Source organism: Leuciscus leuciscus (genome assembly GCF_965113295.1).
Source record: "Leuciscus leuciscus genome assembly, chromosome: 6".
Classification (NCBI taxonomy): domain Eukaryota; kingdom Metazoa; phylum Chordata; class Actinopteri; order Cypriniformes; family Leuciscidae; genus Leuciscus; species Leuciscus leuciscus.
This window is the reverse complement of record NC_138730.1, coordinates 41240301-41260460: the sequence shown is the minus strand read 5'-3', so window position 1 is coordinate 41260460 and position 20160 is coordinate 41240301. Positions and strand designations below refer to the sequence as shown.

The following is a 20160-nucleotide window of genomic DNA, read 5'->3' as shown; positions in this document are numbered from 1 at the left end:
TACTGGCATAAACTATAGATCATGAGACAGAAAAGTAGAGGGGAGAAACTGATATGAACATGACACATGCCATGAGCAACACTTCCAAGTGTCCAAGGTTCAGACACTTCAAAATGAAATTTTTCATACTATGGAAGTCAATGGGGTTTGATTACCAACATTCTTCTAAATATCTTTGTAGCTGACGCTGGAAGGTCATGTGATATCTTGATGATTTCGGTGGTTAATGTTTATTTTTTGACGTTTTAAATGTGTATCTGTGTATTGTGATAATTTCATAATTTGGTTTGCCATTTGTACTTTATTAATATTCAGTTTATTTAAGTTGAGTGTCATGTGACCCGTGCTGATTTATTCCACCTGACCTGGACGTGTTAGCGTCAACTGATGAGATGTGAATTCAGGTAGGCTAGGCTACACGGTAGTACACGGTAGACTTAATCTACTGTTGGTTACCAGGCGAATACGGTAAAAATGTTAATATTGTGTATATTATGTTTGGTTTTGTGTCCGTAGTGGTGTGGTGTGTAAAATTCTGGTTTGTTTTTTCCTTTTGTGTCTAGTTTTCACGGTGTCTCTTCAATTAAACAAAAAATGGACATCTGTACTTCGGAAGCGTGGACTGTTTAATAACCAGCGAGTAGTTACAGTGAAAACGTAGCCTAATTCCATCCTACAGGCTACGAGAAGTGCTTTTGCGGTGATCCTCCAGCAACTTCAGCGTGCAGCCTTGACTGTGTCCTGTGGTGAACTAAAAAGTTTTGGCGTGCAGTGTTACTTTCTGTGATGGACTGTTGCGAGCTTTAGTGTGCAAATCTGCTACATCGTCAATGGAGGATCTCGCACAACCTTGTGTCAGCTGTACATCATCAGGTTAGAGGTACAATATTGAATAATATGTTTTTGTAAACGATGGGAAGTTTTACAAGTTAATGTACACTTGTTATAAGAAAGATGCCCAGGACTAGAGAGAAGAAAAATGTCCTGGAGGTAACTAGTTTTTAACGTCTGTGATTATAATGTGTTTAAGGTTTTTAAGTAGCTAAATATTCAAGTGTTAACATTAAGTGTGGTTATTCAGTCTAAGATTGTTTCACTGCTATCTATTGCGATTACATTATACATTTTGTACTATTTGTTAAAGTGGAGCTGAGCAAAATGATTCTCCATCACAAGAGAGAGTTTTATTTGCAGAGAATGAGAATATGGATGGTGTTGTGTTAGGGATCGACATGTATCATGTGCATCATGCACAGAGAAATCTGAGGCGAATACGGTAAAAATATTGTATATATTATATTTGTATATTATGTTTGGTTTTGTGTCCGTAGTGGTGTGGTGTGTAAAATTCTGGTTTGTTTTTTCCTTTTGTGTCTAGTTTTCACGGTGTCTCTAGTCTCTTCAATAAACACAAAAATGGACATCTGTACTTCGGAAGCGTGGACTGTTTAATAACCAGCGAGTAGTTACAATCTTCCTTTGTGTTGTGAGAAGAAAGAAATTCATACATTTTGAACTTGAGGGTAAGTAAATGACAGAATTTATCATTTGAAGTGAAATATTCCTTTAAATGTCATTTTAAGGTCTTAGGTTTTCCACAAAAGAAAGAACATCTTTAAGAACATCTACTCCAAGATTTTCCCGGGGGCCACCAAGTGGATCAATTTGTTCAGTGAGTTGTTGCATCTCAGCATCAGTCACAGTGAACTGGTTTGGAGGTAAAGTAACCCGTTCAGGCCAAAGCACATGAGGTACATCTGGTACAGAGCTACCCTCACCACCAACTTGCTCTGCTGGATTACCCTCTCCTCCACTGGAGCCTGTGGGTCTTGCTGCAAACATCTCCCGCACTGCAGTACTCGGCTGACTCTGTTGTGCCAGGCAACCCCGGACAAAGATTTGCAGGGGCGACTGGTGTCTCTCGGTTCGCAATCCATGATTGTTCCACTGGCGTGAGAAATTTCTCAAGTCTTTATTAATTCTTGGGATGTAGACATGATGCAGAGCCCACATGTGCATTTCATTGTCTACATCCACAATGCCCTCACTCTCAAGAAAATTGAAAAGGTCATAGTACACATTTGACACCCCACGCCACAGATCGACCCAAAGTCTTTCAATTCTTTGATTGTGGGTACTCCTTCCTCTAAGAGCACTACCTCGGTCCGTGCCTCTGAACAAGTTCATGAACAGGCACACGGCGTTGTTCTCTCCACCATGGTCAGTCCTTACTCTGGAAGGGACTCCATATTTGGAAATGGCATCCAAGAAACCATCCATGACAGTGCTGCTGCGATTGTTGTTGGCAGCACGGAGAAAGGTGATGAGACGACTATAGCCATCAATGGCACCATGAATTACTATCCTCCATCTAATCAACACAAATACATAACTTAGTTGAACATAACAGCTGTAGACAACAAAATATACTACCAGGTTGTGCATTTGATGTGCTACATCAGCATATAGTTTTACATCCATTAATATACATTTAAAAGTGCCATTGCATGGATCATTTTATTATTTTAGAATGTTTCCTGGGGTGCCCTTATAATGTTAATGTATAATAAAAAAATGTGTTATAATTTAGAAATAAAATGATTTTAGCCTCTGATTTGAACACTGTTGTGAGACTTCAGTGTAAACGCCCACTGCCGTGATTGGCTGCTGTGAGACTACAGTGTAAGCCTGTTGATCGTGTGAATGAAGATCTTATCATTGCAACCATAGATTGCAACTGTTTCTGCACTCTCACTAATGATTTCACCAATGCAAACATGTACGTATAGTCAGTAAGAGCTTAGTTGTGCAGTGTAACAGCGTCATTGATTTCATAACGAGTTTTGGCAAGTGTCCAGATAAACTTGCGCTGTGTGATTGACAGCTTGGGTGACTGTAAAGGGATTGTTCTTTGATCGCCATCTGTATATTAATCACAGTTTAAGTAAGATTATTTTCATCCTACCAAGAGAAGCGATGTGAAGTTGATCGTTTAGTCACTGGCTTGATTTACTGATGCATACAGTATTGAACGACTTTGAGAGTGCAAAAGCAATTTTCAGAGGTTAATGAAAACGGCATTAAAAGGTGTAAAAAACTTTCAAGAGGCAAACTGTAATAAAGAGAAAAGGTTTATTCTTTGAGGATTCTTTTCATACTAGTCGCAGCTCCAACTTGGAAACAGAACTCCTGTTGACTCAACAAAACAGACATCTTATACAGTTTCTTGGCATCATAGCCCCACCTTCCCAGCTCCTGTAATTTTCCTTAAAGATACCCCATATCTTTAGCTGGTCTGTTTTTTTTTTGTTTTTTTTACTTTCAATCGGGCAATGGTTTTGCTTAGTAATCTCAATTTAATACCCTATTTAATAAAATCTAACGAGAAGAGTCTTATGATTATATCCATTCTATCCAATGTGGTTGTTAAAAATTAATTCTGACTTTTCCATTACAGACCGACCGCCTTTTTTGCTTATGACTGTACTTCACATCATTGAATAGATTTTCTACGTTTCCTGAAAACATTTGCACCAATCAAATCATTAGATCTATATCAATACTAAGCCCTAGTTTGATTTAATGAAATAAAAACATCAAAATCGTCACAAAACAAATTATTCTGCTAAACTTAAACTATTAGTTGGTCCACATCCTCCTCCAGGTGTGTTGATCATCTCGTTCGCCCCATCCACATTCCGTCTTCACCAGGGTGACTTTCATTCTTAAACGAAATTTTGCGTGAGTAATGACATCTCCAGTATGCTTTGTCGGAACATAAAGTTGCAATGGTGGGGCATATTCTGGGTACCATATTTAAATAACACATCAGAAAATGGTGTATTGCAAGATTTCGTTTAAGAATGAAATTATCTATACCTCTACGTTCCTGTTTTTTTGAGAACTTGTGAAATACTAAAGTAATGACACGTCCAGTATGCTTTGTCGGCACATAAAGTTGCAATGGTGGGGCATATTCTGGGTCCCATATTTCAATAATAACACATCAGAAAATGTTGTAATGCAAGATTTCGTTTAAGAATGAAAGTATAACTCTACGTGCTTGTTTTATTGAGAACTTGAGAAATACTAAAGTAATGACACCTATAGTTTGCTTTGTCCAGTATACTAATTAATATATATATATATATATATATATATATATATTAGACTGGAGTAATGGATAACTTCTAATAAAGAACAGAAATTACATTACATAAAATCTAAGTTGGAAACATAATGTCATGTTTCTCCATACTTTTAAAAAGACATTTAGTAAATGGAACTTAAATACAATATAAGTACTCTGGTTGAATTTACCACGTAGCTTACAACATTTATAGAGGCAGACAAGATAATCTTTTCAGGAGTATTTATTTTCACTGTTAAATGAAAAATGCTGCTCAATCCACAGGCTCATAATTCACGTACAAATGTTCCTTTAAGAAAGGCCAAAAGCACCGAGGGGGAGGGGTTAACAACCATTCAACATTTTTTAAGGTGGAATGAATAGTTAGACGAATAAGGAGCTGGCGAAAAAGGAGCTGGAGTCAGCCTCGTATTTTCCCTCAGATCCCGACCGCACCTCCACTGGAATGTACCATTTCCTGCCTGCTGTCACCTGTGAATGCAGACCCTAGCTATTTTGTTAGTGACCGCTCGTCTAGCCGGTCATCCCTTTTGGTGTGACCTGTGGAATCAACAGCCTGAAACATATTGTCACCAGATAATTTTGCTCACTGAATAGCACTCAGGGTCCTTGTTTTCCCTGAAAAACACTCAACCCACTTTGCTCATGTCAACAAAACAATATTTATACATTTGGAACAGAATCAGTTCTGTTCAACACAATCCATCCTGACATTCTGCAAAGGGAAAATTTTAAGTTATGCGCTTGCGCAGGTGTGGCACTGTTACTTTCTGCCACACTAATAACCCAGGCCAGGATAGTTAGCCAAATTCATCCATAGCCATTTCACTGGGCACAGTCTGCCCTGAATCAAAAGTCTGCATGCTCTGTAAAGGAAAACAAATGTCGAGGTTATTGTCAGATAGTAAAGTACACGTAGTTTCTTTTGTCTGCTGTGCTGCTGCGTCCTTCGCTGCCGAATCTGCCCTGGTGTTTCCTGTTGAAACAGTCCCCGTCATCAGCACATTTACAGACAGCAATTTTGTTAGGCAGAAGAATGGCTTCAAATGAGATTAACAGTTTGGAAAACAAATGAATATAAGAAACAATGAATTTTTCCACAACAAGAGAAAGATTATCTGTCTGAACTTGAACAATTACACATCAGACATTCACATAACCCACTGGTTCTTCAGAGGCTCGGATGAAGGAACTAAAAAAATACCTTTGTGTTCATTTGTACATCCAAACACTGAGCGACTGCCATGCTTTGCTTGTTTGCAAGCCATGATGTCTCTCGAAGAAAAATGATTCGGACGATGATTCGGCTGTGCAGTTCCGCCTGGCACTGAGCATGGGCTGGCATATGCAAATGTTTGGAGGCGTACATATTAATGATCCCGACTGTTGCGTCACAGTCGGTGTTATGTGGAGATTCACCTGTTTTTCAGGGGTGTTTTTCAAAAACGAGATTTAAATAAGGAGAAAACAATGGTGTTTGAGACTCACTGTATGTCATGTACATGTACTGAACTCTTGTTATTTATTTAACTATGCCAAGATAAATTCAATTTCAAATTCTAGGGCACCTTTAAGGAAATCTAAACAACCTGTTTTAGCAATTATATAAGTTTATATTAATGAATTGCTCAATTCTTAAGTTTAAACTTTTAAAACTTATTTACTTAATTTTTATTAAAAGTATGGCAAAAAAGTGTTTATCTAAATAGACAAAAGAATAGAGTGATTTAGGCATAGATCTAACCCTAACCCATAATGAAATATTTAAGATAAAGTAACAAAAAAACTACCTTATTAGTTTGTGGTTTCCATCCAGATGCCATAAAGAATTAGGTCCTGCGACACGGTAGGACCTTCTGCGTAGTCGCTGAGACATTGCTCTGAGAGCTGCAGCCCTTGGGTTGACACGATGCATACTGGTCCTCACTCTGCATCTCTGAACCAGAAGTCCCTCTGCCCTCAGTTGTGCTCGAACTGCCTCTGATCCAAGTTGGTCATTTCCAGCCACTAGATCCCTGATCTTTGCGTCCAAGTCTACATCAGATATGTCTGAGTATGAAGCAGACTGCAACAGATTGAAGCTCCTGAAAAGATATATCCCCAGTATTTTAACATTTACTAGGAGTTCTAAAATAAATCAAAAGATCCGTTCAGCATTGTTCATTTGATTATGATCAAATGAGATCACCAGTCATATCAGTGACCAAACAGATGACATTTTATTCTCTGTTGATCGGGTATAATGCGTGCAGTCAATAGATATATTTATTATATAATACAATTTACCTTAAACGTCGTTTAACTGTGGACACGGAGGTGTGTAGAATATCGGCAATCTGTGTTACAGTGAAGCCACAAGACAACAGAAATGACAGTTGATCCTGAGTAATGATATAAGACGGTGGGCCTCTGGATCCATTGCTATTCAGTGGAGGTCGATATCCAGTACTTTCTGTAGAAACATAATATACTGCTTTTAAAAAACTCTTGATTAGGAAAAAGGTTGACTATATGATAATTTTCCTATAGTTCAGAAGGCTTAAACAATTCCTGAAGGGCCACTGCCCTGCAGAGTTTAGCTCCAACCCTAATTAAAAACACCTGATCCAGTTAATCAAAGGCTGTGCAGTGTTGGGGGTCCTTCAGGACAGGTTTGGGAACAGAAAATGAGTGAGAGAACTAATAAAAAAAAAACTAATAAAAAAAATGCTGAGTGCATCTTTTGATTTATTTTAGAACTACTTAGTATTTTAGAACTCCTAGTAAATGTTAAAATACTGGGGATATATCTTTTCAGGTGAATTCAGACAATGAGTGCGTCAGAAGGGCTGGCGAGACCCGGGAATTCATTCAGCACGACCCTCACAGTGCATTATGGGTATTCTCTAGCTGCTGAGCATACATCCATTGTACACTTGTTATTGTGGTGCATTATGGGATTGAATGTTTGCACTCGATAACGTCCACCACTACAAATTGCTGTCTGTAGTGCCCTATTTAGTTCTTTATTTTTGTTTGCAAAACAGTTTGATGGCATTTACCTTCCTGCACTCTCGGTTCAGAAGTTTGAATCTCCTGAATAAAATCTGATACTTCATGGATGATCTCATCTGCTGCCTGAGCATTTAGAAGCCTCCCCTTTGCCCATTCCAGGCTCCTCAGCATGGTTTGAAGTCTGAAAAGTAAAAAAAAATTATTAAATACAATAAATAGTGTAAAATGGGTTTTTGTAAAAAAAATTACTACAAAGACACCAAGGTGGCTCAACACCAGTAGAAGAGGCAACATTAAGTAAGGGATAATGTATAGTGAGGCGGTCGTTATAGCGAATAACAACCCCGACAGGCTGAACAGGACCCCGGAGGGGTCTTGAATCAGCCTGAAGGGGTTGTTATTCGCTATAACGACCGCCTCGCTATACATTATCCCGCTTATTACATGGCTACCTACAAAATAATTAATTAATTTGACACAAATTATTGATTTAAAAAGGAGTTTATTGCTTTAAAAACGGTTGTATTGCTTCCGCCAAAGAAAATAGTCCGTTCCGCGTCCATTGCAATGGGCTGTTTTGTTCGCAGCGGTCTGTTATCAAGAAATAACAGACCGCATTCTACATTGGAATTCAGCCAAGCCACGTAATAACATTGTTTATTACATGGCTTGGCTGAATTCCAATGTAGAATAACAGAAATAACAGACCGCATTCTACATTGGAATTCAGCCAAGCCACGTAATAACATTGTTTATTACATGGCTTGGCTGAATTCCAATGTAGAATAACAGAAATAACAGACCGCATTCTACATTGGAATTCAGCCAAGCCACGTAATAACATTGTTTATTACATGGCTTGGCTGAATTCCAATGTAGAATAACAGAAATAACAGACCGCATTCTACATTGGAATTCAGCCAAGCCACGTAATAACATTGTTTATTACATGGCTTGGCTGAATTCCAATGTAGAATAACAGAAATAACAGACCGCATTCTACATTGGAATTCAGCCAAGCCACGTAATAACATTGTTTATTACATGGCTTGGCTGAATTCCAATGTAGAATAACAGAAATAACAGACCGCATTCTACATTGGAATTCAGCCAAGCCACGTAATAACATTGTTTATTACATGGCTTGGCTGAATTCCAATGTAGAATGCGGTCTGTTATTTCTTGATAACAGACCGCTGCGAACAAAACAGCCCATTGCTATGGACGCGGAACGGACTATTTTCTTTGGCGGAAGCAATACAACCGTTTTTAAAGCAATAAACTCCTTTTTAAATCAATAATTTGTGTCAAATTAATTAATTATTTTGTAGGTAGCCATGTAATAAGCCTGTCGGGCTTGTTATTCGCTATAACGACCGCCTCTCTATACTTTATCCCTTACATATTATGTACAGTAACGTTACCAGCACAATTGGTCATAGAATTGCATTGCACATTCTTTACACTTACAACCACCCGACGTACGTTAATGCTAATATATTATCTTTACAGAAATCTTTACCTATTTAATGATGACTGAAAGACATCAGCCCCTGGATTATCAGAGAGTAAAAGGCGAGTGCAGTCATTTATAGTGTGTTTACACCGCAAAACAAATCCTCTCCTAGCCATTTTCGCGCTCTTCCAAACTAGATTGTCCTCTCCGACTTGCCGTAGAGTCCTCAAACTCAGTAGAGGAGGGGCCATATAGATGAGCTCATACATCTGCATTTTGAGTGGCGTGTGGCGTCAATTTAACATCTATCGGCGAGTGGCGTTATTTTAACGCGTGGCGGCGTGTGACGTTAACTTATCGCCTGACGGCGTTTATTTAACGCCTACCGGCGTTATGAAGACGCCGTTTTAATATTGATACGGCGGTCAAAAGCACGCGAATTGTGAACAGTTTGGCTTTCCATACTTCATACTGCTCACGGCACGCGACGCTCCTGCTTGACGCTCACGCGTATGGCAAGCCAAGAGGCTCAGAAATACGCCATAGATTAATCGCGTTTAAAGCCAAACGCCGTCAAATACGGCGTTTTAAACCGTATTGGACGCCGTAAAATACGCCGTTGTAATTACAAACGCCGTAAAAGACGCGCGAAATACGTCAATGACGCCGTATTTGACGGCGTTTTAGTGTGCATGGAAAGCGTCGCTTTTTACGCCGTTCATCTCGCCATATGACGCCGTAAAAAACGCCGTTTTGGTTGCACAGAGCGCGCGCTATTTTACGGCGTTTTGCTTATAGTATAATGAGACACGCCCGCTGATTTCCACAGCCAGTAAGTTTGAACTGTTCTCTCCCAATCAATGATGAACTGAGTCAGACCAGACGAATTCAGCATGGATCATTTGTGGTAATCCAAGTATGCTCCCAAGGAATTATTAATTTTATGTATTAAACTAATCCAAGCTAAATAATAAACTGAAATTAAAGAAAATATTAAAGAACATTCAAATCAATAAAGCAAAATTAATAGGATTTTCATATTTTAAAAGGGTGTCACACAGGGCTTAATTTGAGCCGGAACATGTGAACATGGGTGACACATGACTTGCCCGCTTGTTGTGCTAGTTGAGATTGCTGTTAGCCTCGATCGTTTCACTCAGGGGAAAAATGTCAAAAAGACAGCAAAGTTAAATACGCTGGCCAGTCAGATCCCAAACCATGGTGGAGACCATGGTGGACACAGCAGTAGTATCGACATAATATCTCGTTATTTCGACATAATAAGGGGACATTCTAATCTGCAATAAGCCACATGAAGCGTTCTTATAATGGTTTTCTATGGGGGGGAAATACTTAACGTGTAATTGCGTTCTGGGCTCATCTGATTTTTTTTTTTTTTTGTACATAGCATAGCCCACTTTGTTATGATTTTAGTATCATAATGATTAATAAATGCAAGCACAATTATCCGTGAACTTGATTTGAACAAATGCCTTTCAACTTGTGTGTGCAAAATTCAGAATTAAATGAATGTGCAGCAATTTGTACAAATAGAGAATCTGTAGGCCTACTATACTGCCATTAAATAAGCGCATTTAGTTTCATATTTGTGGGAAAGAAATAACTAGGCTATGTTATTTTTATTTATTTATTTATTTATTGTCATTTGCTGAGTTTGCTCCCCTTGCCCCTTATGTTTTATCTTTTAAAATGACGGAAATTATTTCAAAATTCGTATTTTAAAAACGTCTTTACTCACTGAACTTCTATACCCACAAACGGTTGACTTTTTCCCCCAAGTCGTTTATTTCACTATGAACTGGACGATCGAAAGGGCAAAATATTTGAATCTTCATTTTACAAAAATATATTGGATATAACGAAATGTAATAATGCTATTTAATGAATATATAATCAATGTAATATGAATAAAACACGAATTTAATTAGCCTAAAAAAATCGGAACACTAATAATTCTGGAAGGAAATAGCTTATAGACATACCAACAAACCTGCACATTTTTTAGAAATAGCAAAAAATACATTTGTCTTATTTTTTTTCAAATAGGCCTATTTAAAACACAAATTCATAGGGCATTCTATGGGTTATAATATTTTGTGTTATTCAGCACTTAGATGGAAATGTGCCGAGTTAAGCCAATACGACCTGGATTATTTTCCTTGTTTAATAACTCCTCATATATGAGCATAAGAATTGGATTAAATGATCCGTGCTGAATTCGTCTGGTCTGACTCAGTTCATCATTGATTGGGAGAGAACAGTTCAAACTTACTGGTTGTGGAAATCAGCGGGCGTGTCTCATTATACTATAAGCAAAACGCCGTAAAATAGCGCGCGCTCTGTGCAACCAAAACGGCGTTTTTTACGGCGTCATATGGCGAGATGAACGGCGTAAAAAGCGGCGCTTTCCATGCACACTAAAACGCCGTCATACGGCGTCATTGACGTATTTCGTATGGAAAGCCAAACTGTTCACAATTCGCGTGCTTTTGACCGCCGTATCAATATTAAAACGGCGTCTTCATAACGCCGGTAGGCGTTAAATAAACGCCGTCAGGCGATAAGTTAACGTCACACGCCGCCACGCGTTAAAATAACGCCACTCGCCGATAGATGTTAAATTGACGCCACACGCCACTCAAAATGCAGATGTATGAGCTCATCTATATGGCCCCTCCTCTACTGAGTTTGAGGACTCTACGGCAAGTCGGAGAGGACAATCTAGTTTGGAAGAGCGCGAAAATGGCTAGGAGAGGATTTGTTTTGCGGTGTAAACACACTATAAATGACTGCACTCGCCTTTTACTCTCTGATAATCCAGGGGCTGATGTCTTTCAGTCATCATTAAATAGGTAAAGATTTCTGTAAAGATAATATATTAGCATTAACGTACGTCGGGTGGTTGTAAGTGTAAAGAATGTGCAATGCAATTCTATGACCAATTGTGCTGGTAACGTTACTGTACATAATATGTAAGGGATAAAGTATAGAGAGGCGGTCGTTACAGCGAATAACAAGCCCGACAGGCTTATTACATGGATTCTACATTGGAATTCAGCCAAGCCACGTAATAACATTGTTTATTACATGGCTTGGCTGAATTCCAATGTAGAATGCGGTCTGTTATTTCTTGATAACAGTCCGCTGCGAACAAAACAGCCCATTGCTATGGACGCGGAACGGACTATTTTCTTTGGCGGAAGCAATACAACCGTTTTTAAAGCAATAAACTCCTTTTTAAATCAATAATTTGTGTCAAATTAATTAATTATTTTGTAGGTAGCCATGTAATAAGCCTGTCGGGCTTGTTATTCGCTATAACGACCGCCTCTCTATACTTTATCCCTTACATATTATGTACAGTAACGTTACCAGCACAATTGGTCATAGAATTGCATTGCACATTCTTTACACTTACAACCACCCGACGTACGTTAATGCTAATATATTATCTTTACAGAAATCTTTACCTATTTAATGATGACTGAAAGACATCAGCCCCTGGATTATCAGAGAGTAAAAGGCGAGTGCAGTCATTTATAGTGTGTTTACACCGCAAAACAAATCCTCTCCTAGCCATTTTCGCGCTCTTCCAAACTAGATTGTCCTCTCCGACTTGCCGTAGAGTCCTCAAACTCAGTAGAGGAGGGGCCATATAGATGAGCTCATACATCTGCATTTTGAGTGGCGTGTGGCGTCAATTTAACATCTATCGGCGAGTGGCGTTATTTTAACGCGTGGCGGCGTGTGACGTTAACTTATCGCCTGACGGCGTTTATTTAACGCCTACCGGCGTTATGAAGACGCCGTTTTAATATTGATACGGCGGTCAAAAGCACGCGAATTGTGAACAGTTTGGCTTTCCATAATTTCGCGCGTCTTTTACGGCGTTTGTAATTACAACGGCGTATTTTACGGCGTCCAATACGGTTTAAAACGCCGTATTTGACGGCGTTTGGCTTTAAACGCGATTAATCTATGGCGTATTTCTGAGCCTCTTGGCTTGCCATAGGTTTCCTACATGTGCGTTCTGTGTGCACGTGTGATGCTGATGTTACGCGATGTTAATCATGCGGCGCCCGAGTGCATTTGAATCGGCATTATGTCAGACTGAAAATCGCCCGAAAATCGGCCAATTCTGGTCACCAGCCGATCAATCAGTTCATCTCTAAAAGATTAGCATTAAAAGTATAATGTTCAGATAGGCTATGCAACAAATTATTATAATGTTATTTCATAACAATACTCATATTAACACTTTTTTTTTTTTTTACGTTTTTTAACTTTTTTTTTTTTGCTTTTTTTTTCAACTTGCTGCGGCCCCCCTGGCGCCCCCTGGCGGCCCCCAGTTTGAAAACCCCTGATCTAGCTAACATTTATAATTATTTCTTGTATTAAATTATAGTCTTAACCTGTGTAAACCTTACTGATCAGAGCTGCAAAACATTTAGTGACTAACAATCTCTCCCCTACACAATACTTTTCATGCCTATGATTTATGATTAAAAAAATACAAAATGATTCTGCTTGTAATACATGTCTAAAATAAGAACTAAAGTGTGTTAAGTTTCTTTCAGAATATTTTTTTACAAATGAATAATAAAAAAAAAACACAAATTAAACAAAATAAGTGTAAATTTTAGAATTTTATAAAAATATATATATAAAGAGGTAGCCTAGAGGATATGCTAATAAATATGGTGATCTGAGCCTTGCCCTGTGCAATCATCACTGTCACAATAATCATTATTAATCAACAGTTATATAACAAACATGTCTATTTTTTACCTGTTTTGAAGGTCAGAAGAAAAATAAATAATACAAGATGATTTACTCCCATTGTAACAAACTAAAGAGATAAAATGAAACTCAAAAAGAATGCTGTGGCTTATATGTGTAAAAGCGGAAGCATGAAGTTCCTCTTCCGCCTCAGAGTCAGGCGTGGTGCTGAGGAAAGGGTGTACTGTGTGCAGGCCATTTGGGCCGAGTTCTACAGGGGCCCAGAAAACCTAGTGATGCCCCCATGAGGAAAACATAGGTCCCCTTGAGGAAAACAGCTTATAAGTCATTCTAAATTATGTTTTTTTTTTTTTGGAAAATGTAAAAATGCAGACGGTCTCTGTGTAGGGTATAAGGTTAGGGGATAGAATTTACAGTTTGTACATAATAAAAATCATTAAGTCAATGGAAAGTCCCCATATAACATGAAAACACAATGTGTGTGTTGTTCAAAGGGTTTTTAATAGTTTTTAACAAAAAACCTTACAAGTTAAACCACTTCCTTCCTTTCTCATGCTATACAGCGTTGCAATAAACCACTTATAAATTCAGCCAAATATACTTTCTGATAAATTTTTACACGTTTAGCAGCACATCCTGCTACTTGCATCAAGATGCATGGAAATAGTGAGATGCATGGAAATGGTGAGATGTGCAACACGAAAGAACTACAGCATGGTCTGTGCAAGAAACATGAGCATTAAAAAAAAGAAGCAAACTTTCCGGTGCTCAGTCAGCTGAAGCTTCAGCAAAAAACACTTCCTACTCAGCAGTGTGTGTGAGTGCACTATTACACTAATGAAACCTTTTATATATATATATATATATATATATATATATATATATATATATATATATATACAATTATCCAAGCCCTCTTCGGAGGACAACTTTATTTTATTTTTATTTTTTTGTAAGGCAATATATTTAAGTATATCATACGAAGGCAGTGACTGCTCTCGTATGACTGTGACTTTATTTAGATTTATTTTTGTACTTTTTGTACCAGTTTTTGGTTTTATTAGAGTCGGCATGTTACAATATGACCGAGATGCACTTTTTCGTATCAGAATGCTGCAAACAAACAGTTTTTCTGACCTTATTTCCAAATCTCGGTCGTGGCCTGTGGAGATATTGAGGGACGAAGATAACAACCTGGGCAACAACAGCGGTGAGACCCGATGGAGGTGTAGAAGGAAGCACAGAGGACGTCGCGGGGGTGTACTGAACAGGCTACGGTCTCAGGCTCATCGACCACCTTTGCCCAGTATCCTTCTCGCAAACGTCCAATCTCTGGAAAATAAACTGGATGACTTCAGAGCCAGGATAACGTTCCAGAGGGACATAAGGGACTGTAACATCCTTTGCCTGACGGAGACATGGCTGACTCCCCTCGTACCGGACACAGTGGTTACTCCAGCCGAGCACTTCTCTGTCTTTCGTATGGACAGAACAGAAGAGTCCGGTAAAATAAGAGGGGGAGGAGTCTGTTTCATGATTAATAACAAATGGTGTAATCCAAAGGAGACCAAAATCCTTTCGAGTTCCTGCTCGCCTCACCTGGAACACCTGACGATTATGTGTCGCCCTTTTTTCCTTCCTCGTGAGTTTACTTCAGTCATTTCCACGGCTGTATACATTCCACCACAAGCTGACACCGACAAAGCTTTATCGGTGTTACACGACGTGACAATTGGACTACAGACAAGACACCCGGATGCTGCACTCATTGTGGCAGGGGATTTTAATAAGGCAAATTTGAAAAAAGTTCTGCCAAACTTTTTCCAACATATTAAGTGTACCACCAGGAATGATAAGACATTAGATCACTGCTACACACCTTTTAAAAACGGGTACAAATCCATTCCGATTACAGCTTTCGGGAAATCTGATCATAATGCAATTTTTCTGATCCCGGAATATAAACAGAGAATGATCCGAGAGCCGGTAGTGACGCGAGAGGTCAGATGCTGGACAGCCGAATCAGAGGAGACGCTACGTGACGCGCTGAGTGACGTAGACTGGGAGATGTTCCGGGTGAGTGCAGACAATGACGTCAGTGTGTTTGCAGATGTGGTTATGAGCTTTGTGGCCACACTGATGGATGATGTTATACCAACAGCGATGGTGAAGTCTTTTCCGAACCAAAAACCATGGGTCGACAGATCCATCCGTGCTGTACTGAAAGAGCGCACCACCACTTACAATGCTGGACTGTTGTCGGGTGACATGACGGAGTACAAGACTGCATGCTACAAACTGAGGCGGGATATAGCGGATGCTAAGCGACGCTACACGGACAAGATGGAAGCACAATTCGAGAAAAAGGACACACGAAGCATATGGCAGGGATTACATGAAATCACGGACTACAAGGGGGTTCGCCCCTGTATGGTGAGTGCAGATGTGACGCTGGCGAACGAACTGAACTCCTTCTATGCACGTTTCGAATCTAGAAATGCTAATGCTGGCCATTCTAACGCTGCATTGTCCAATGCAGATAGAAGGAGCTCTACCAGTGAGGCAGGACTCAGCCCCGTTTTTTCTGAGCACGACGTGAGGAGGGAGCTGAAAAAGGTGAACACCAGAAAGGCAGCTGGCCCGGATAGGATTTCAGGACGAGTCATCAGGACCTGCGCTGACCTTCTGGCTCCAGTGTTCACCACTATATTTAATCTCTCTCTTACACAATCTATAGTCCCCACATGCTTCAAGATGTCCACCATCATCCCTGTGCCCAAGAACGCCTCCCCAGCCGGAATGAACGACTACCGTCCCGTAGCACTGACCTCGGTGGTTATGAAGTGCTTTGAGAGGTTGATAAAGAACCACATCTGCTCCTCTCTTCAAAGCACCTTAGACCCACTGCAGTTCGCCTACCGCTCCAACAGATCAACAGATGATGCCATTTCACAGGTCATGCACGCCACCCTCTCCCACCTTGACATCGTGGGAGGGGGCTATGTCAGACTACTGTTTATAGACTACAGTTCAGCTTTTAACACTGTAGTTCCCAGCAGGCTGGCTACTAAACTGTATGACCTGGGCCTGAATCCATCAATGTGTGCCTGGATCATGGACTTCCTGACTGCCAGGCCTTAGGTCGTCAGAGCGGGAGGTCGACATCACAACCTCTCGTCCTCAACACAGGGGTCCCTCAGGGCTGTGTGCTGAGTCCGTTATTGTACTCCCTGTATACCCACGACTGTGTCGCCAGGCACAACTCCAACACCATCGTGAAGTTTGCGGACGACATGGTTGTGGTGGGCCCGATTACTAACAACGACGAACGGGCCTATTTACAGGAGGTGTCAGATCTGATAATGTGGAGTAAGGACAGCAGCTTATACAACAGCTCTATCTATCTATCTATCTATCTATCTATCTATCTATCTATCTATCTATCTATCTATCTATCTATCTATCTATCTATCTATCTATCGTAATAATGTATGATTTGCAAAAATGAGAACTGCTGCGTCTGTGTGTAGATGAGAGAATCAAAGTGTATGCGTGTTGTGCACACGCTACATTGATTAAGGCCAAGCATGCATCCTTAAAATAGCATATGAATAACATGCGCAACGCGCCACTGACTTTAAACTGTTTTTTTTCGGTCAGTGGCGCAATTGTTTTCTAAACCTGTAAAATAGCATGAGGGAACGTTTGCGCCGGAACACGCCTCCTCTTTGCGCTGAACCGCCCCGGGGAGCGCAAGTGTATTTCTTAGTTAACCGACGTGCATCTGTGGAGGGAAAAGTCAAATAGGAATGATACATGCGTCAGTGTACAAAGTCAATTGCGCTGGGTGCAAGATAGGGCCCAATATGTTACATTCAAATTACATTTATATTCAGTGCATTTAACTGTTGTCCTACCATAACCTTTCACCATGTTTTAGTAAGAGCCTGGATCCTTATAAGGGCATGGGGGATTAAAACACCACATACAGAGTGTAAAGACAGCTCAAAGGGGAAATATTAATAATAATCCATAATTACTAATTATGATTAATTATTAATATTTGGGTCAGTTAATTAGATTAACTTTGAGGTAAGCTAATTCATATTACAATCAATAAATCAGCTCCAATGAACTCTTTGATTATTCATTTATTCTAAGAAAAGTGTATCTTTCATCGTCACTGGAAAATAATTATTCCTTAGCATGTACAGAAATTAGAGCATACTGTAACAAAATCAAAATCGTAAAAGGGACTTTGTATGCAAACAGAGGATCAGAAATCAAATTCATAATTGTGCAAAGTTTTATTTACTAAATCACAAACATAATTAACACTAAACAAACATAAATACATTCATACATCCATACATGCATGCATAGGTAAAGGGGTGAGTGATGTGGAACCGGAAACAGGAAATAGAACTATGGAGCAAGATCTATTTTTGTATGAAAAGAACCATAAGTTTATCATTTTCAGCGCACCTCATAAAAATAGATACTTGCATGATCAATTCTTGAAGTGGTTGAAGATTGAATTCGTTGCTGGGTCCTTGAGTGTCAAAAGTCATGGTGCGAGTTGCAATCGTTTCTTTTCCGTTGGATGAAGAAGATAGGATGAACTTGTATTGTCACTGTTCTCATGGCTGGAGTGCAGATTGTGGCCTCCACGCTCTACCGGCAGGACACAAAGAGCACATGGTGAAAGTTGCGAGGGACTTCGTCCGTGTTGAATGACGTCTCTGAACTTCTGAAGTTGTCCTTGATGCTGGAGTGAGCACATGTCCTGGAAGCTTCGAAGCCTCATGCCCTGGGCCTGTTGAGGCCATGCTGGAACACACGGCATCCTTAAGGCAAGAGTTGTCCGTTTTCTTCTTGGTTGTATTTTAGGAAGGCAGGCTGACTCGGCCTGCAGAGGCCTGCAGGGCCCAGTGGGGGGGAAGGGCCCCCCCACGGGATTTACTTGAAGCTGCAGTTTAGGTCCGAGGACAAGAGCTAAAAAAAAAAGGCCGGATCTTGTGGTCAGTGACTTTTAAAGCTTGACAAAGGACAGCCCTATGCAGGCTAGTTCACCCAATGAGAAGGGTAGAATTTCTGGCGGGAGTTTCCTCTGTCACCAGGATTTACAAGCCTTTGTCTTAAACGTGCTCTTTCGGACTGGCATGCTGGATTGGTGTTTAATGACACTACTAAGGAAGATTCTTAGTAATACTAATGTGTTGCACAGCTATTGGCATATCATGTACACAATCATTTCGATCTTCAAAGTACCAATTTATCGAGTCCAAACATGGTATAAGTGGGGTTACATTGACAGTTGGTCCTGTAATAACTACATAGTATCAAAGAGATCATAGTATCAACAGAATTATTAAAAGACAAAACACACAACAGTAAATCATTCTCAAAATGTTCTGGAATGCATGTTCATTTCATGTTAGTCAGTTCATCAATAAATGAATGCAGGAGAGTTGGTTCTGATATCTGTGTCAGAGTTAGTTACTTGTTAGCATTCCTGAGAGTCATAAAAACATCCTATCTGATCGCGGCCATGGCAACCAGGCCCCTTTCGCCCGCCTGGGGGGTTGGGACCACAGCTCTCGGATGAAACTTTTTAAAGATTTGTTTGTGCATATGGTAGATAATTGTGTCTGATTTGTCTCAGTCGCTACAAGAGCAAAACATATAACACCTAAAACACTACAAGGTGACAGACAGACAACAGAAAGAAATGAGACGCGACAATATCAGGGCCAAAAAAAAAAAAAAACACTGACATTGACAGACGCTGGGACGTATTATTAGTGATTGGGTAGATTGATTAGTGATTTACATTTGGTGGTCACAATTACGTTAATTGTTAAAAGGGGTTGGAAAACATGTTATGCATAAGTGTAAATAGTGTATGCCTATTTTTTATGTGTAAAGTGGTAGCTGAGTGGTAGCAAAAAAAAAAAATGTGATCAGTAACTGATATTTTTTCTGTCCTGGTAAAAATACATCAACTCAATGTGTCTGTTTACATGCGCACTGTCATAATAAATACTACTAACTAAACTTTTGGAAGTGGGGTTGCCAGATTTAAAGTTCTATTCTACAACTTTTGTCTATTCATCACCTAGCTCATTAACAATATCATCCCCTCATCAGGTCCCATCAGAGTATCAGTGGAAAGGCAGCCATAGACTCTAAGTTTATATAGAGCACACATTGCCAGAATCCAGCCCAAATCTTTGTGACAGAAATAATTTAACTCAATTGCAAGCCTTGCCATTTTTATTGCATACATGACTACATGATAATGTTAAACATGACATATACCAGACTAAAATGCATGTTTGCACCCAAAAATGAAAATTCTGTCATTATTACTCACCCTCAAGACTTTCGTTCATCTTCGGAACACAAATGAAGATATTTTTGATCAAATCTGATATATAACTACATAACTACAGTGGTTCAACCTTAATATTATGAATTGACGAGAATACTTGTGCGCAAAAAAACCCCCCAAATAATGACATTGTTGAATAATCTCTTCTTTTCCATGTCATTCTCCTCCATTGTTGAGGTAGTGTAAACAGTACAGCGCTTCTGGGTTCTACATCAGAATGTAGGCTCACTATTGGCTAGCTCCTGGGTCATCACACATGACCAGAGTCGGACAATATAAATGCCTACGTTCTGACTTTGAACCCAGAAGCACTGCACTGGCTTTTTTTCAAGGCTTGCACCTTGAAATCTATAACAGGGTTTACGTTCTCGAGCCACCAGGCACTGTTTTGTGCGGATGAGTGGG

At 39.7% G+C, this 20160-nt stretch overlaps 2 protein-coding genes and 1 long non-coding RNA gene across 3 annotated transcripts in view; 1 reads left to right on the top strand and 2 right to left on the bottom strand.

The window, feature by feature from the left end:
• LOC309501186 (CD48 antigen-like) overlaps positions 1-13548 on the bottom strand; it is a 30867-nt gene extending 17319 nt beyond the window's left edge. The window contains exon 1 of the mRNA XM_082173257.1: positions 13410-13548. Coding sequence (XP_082029383.1) covers positions 13410-13461 — 52 coding nt within the window. The 5' untranslated portion in view covers positions 13462-13548. The remainder of the gene's footprint in view (positions 1-13409) is intronic.
• The window catches only part of LOC309501231, a 139893-nt gene that overhangs the window by 23090 nt on the left and 96643 nt on the right, over positions 1-20160 (top strand). The gene's annotated exons all lie outside the window — the stretch shown is intronic.
• LOC309500468 (uncharacterized protein) lies at positions 1406-9062 on the bottom strand. Its single transcript, XM_082172079.1, has 5 exons — positions 8667-9062; positions 7192-7325; positions 6437-6602; positions 5941-6234; positions 1406-2371 (listed from the first exon to the last, which is right to left on the bottom strand). The coding sequence occupies exons 1-5, from the start codon at positions 8873-8875 to the stop codon at positions 1579-1581; spliced, it is 1596 nt and encodes a 531-aa protein (XP_082028205.1). The 5' UTR covers positions 8876-9062; the 3' UTR covers positions 1406-1578.

Bases quoted from the DNA above. Each gene is read 5' to 3' on its own strand.
- LOC309500468 (XM_082172079.1), bottom strand. From the start codon at position 8,875: ATGCAGATGTATGAGCTCATCTATATGGCCCCTCCTCTACTGAGTTTG. The intron at 6,603-7,191 runs GTAAATGCCATC...ATGTTTCTACAG, and splicing joins TGAACCGAGAGTGCAGGAAG to AAAGTACTGGATATCGACCT. The intron at 2,372-5,940 runs GTAGTTTTTTTG...TGTGTTGATTAG, and splicing joins GGAAACCACAAACTAATAAG to ATGGAGGATAGTAATTCATG.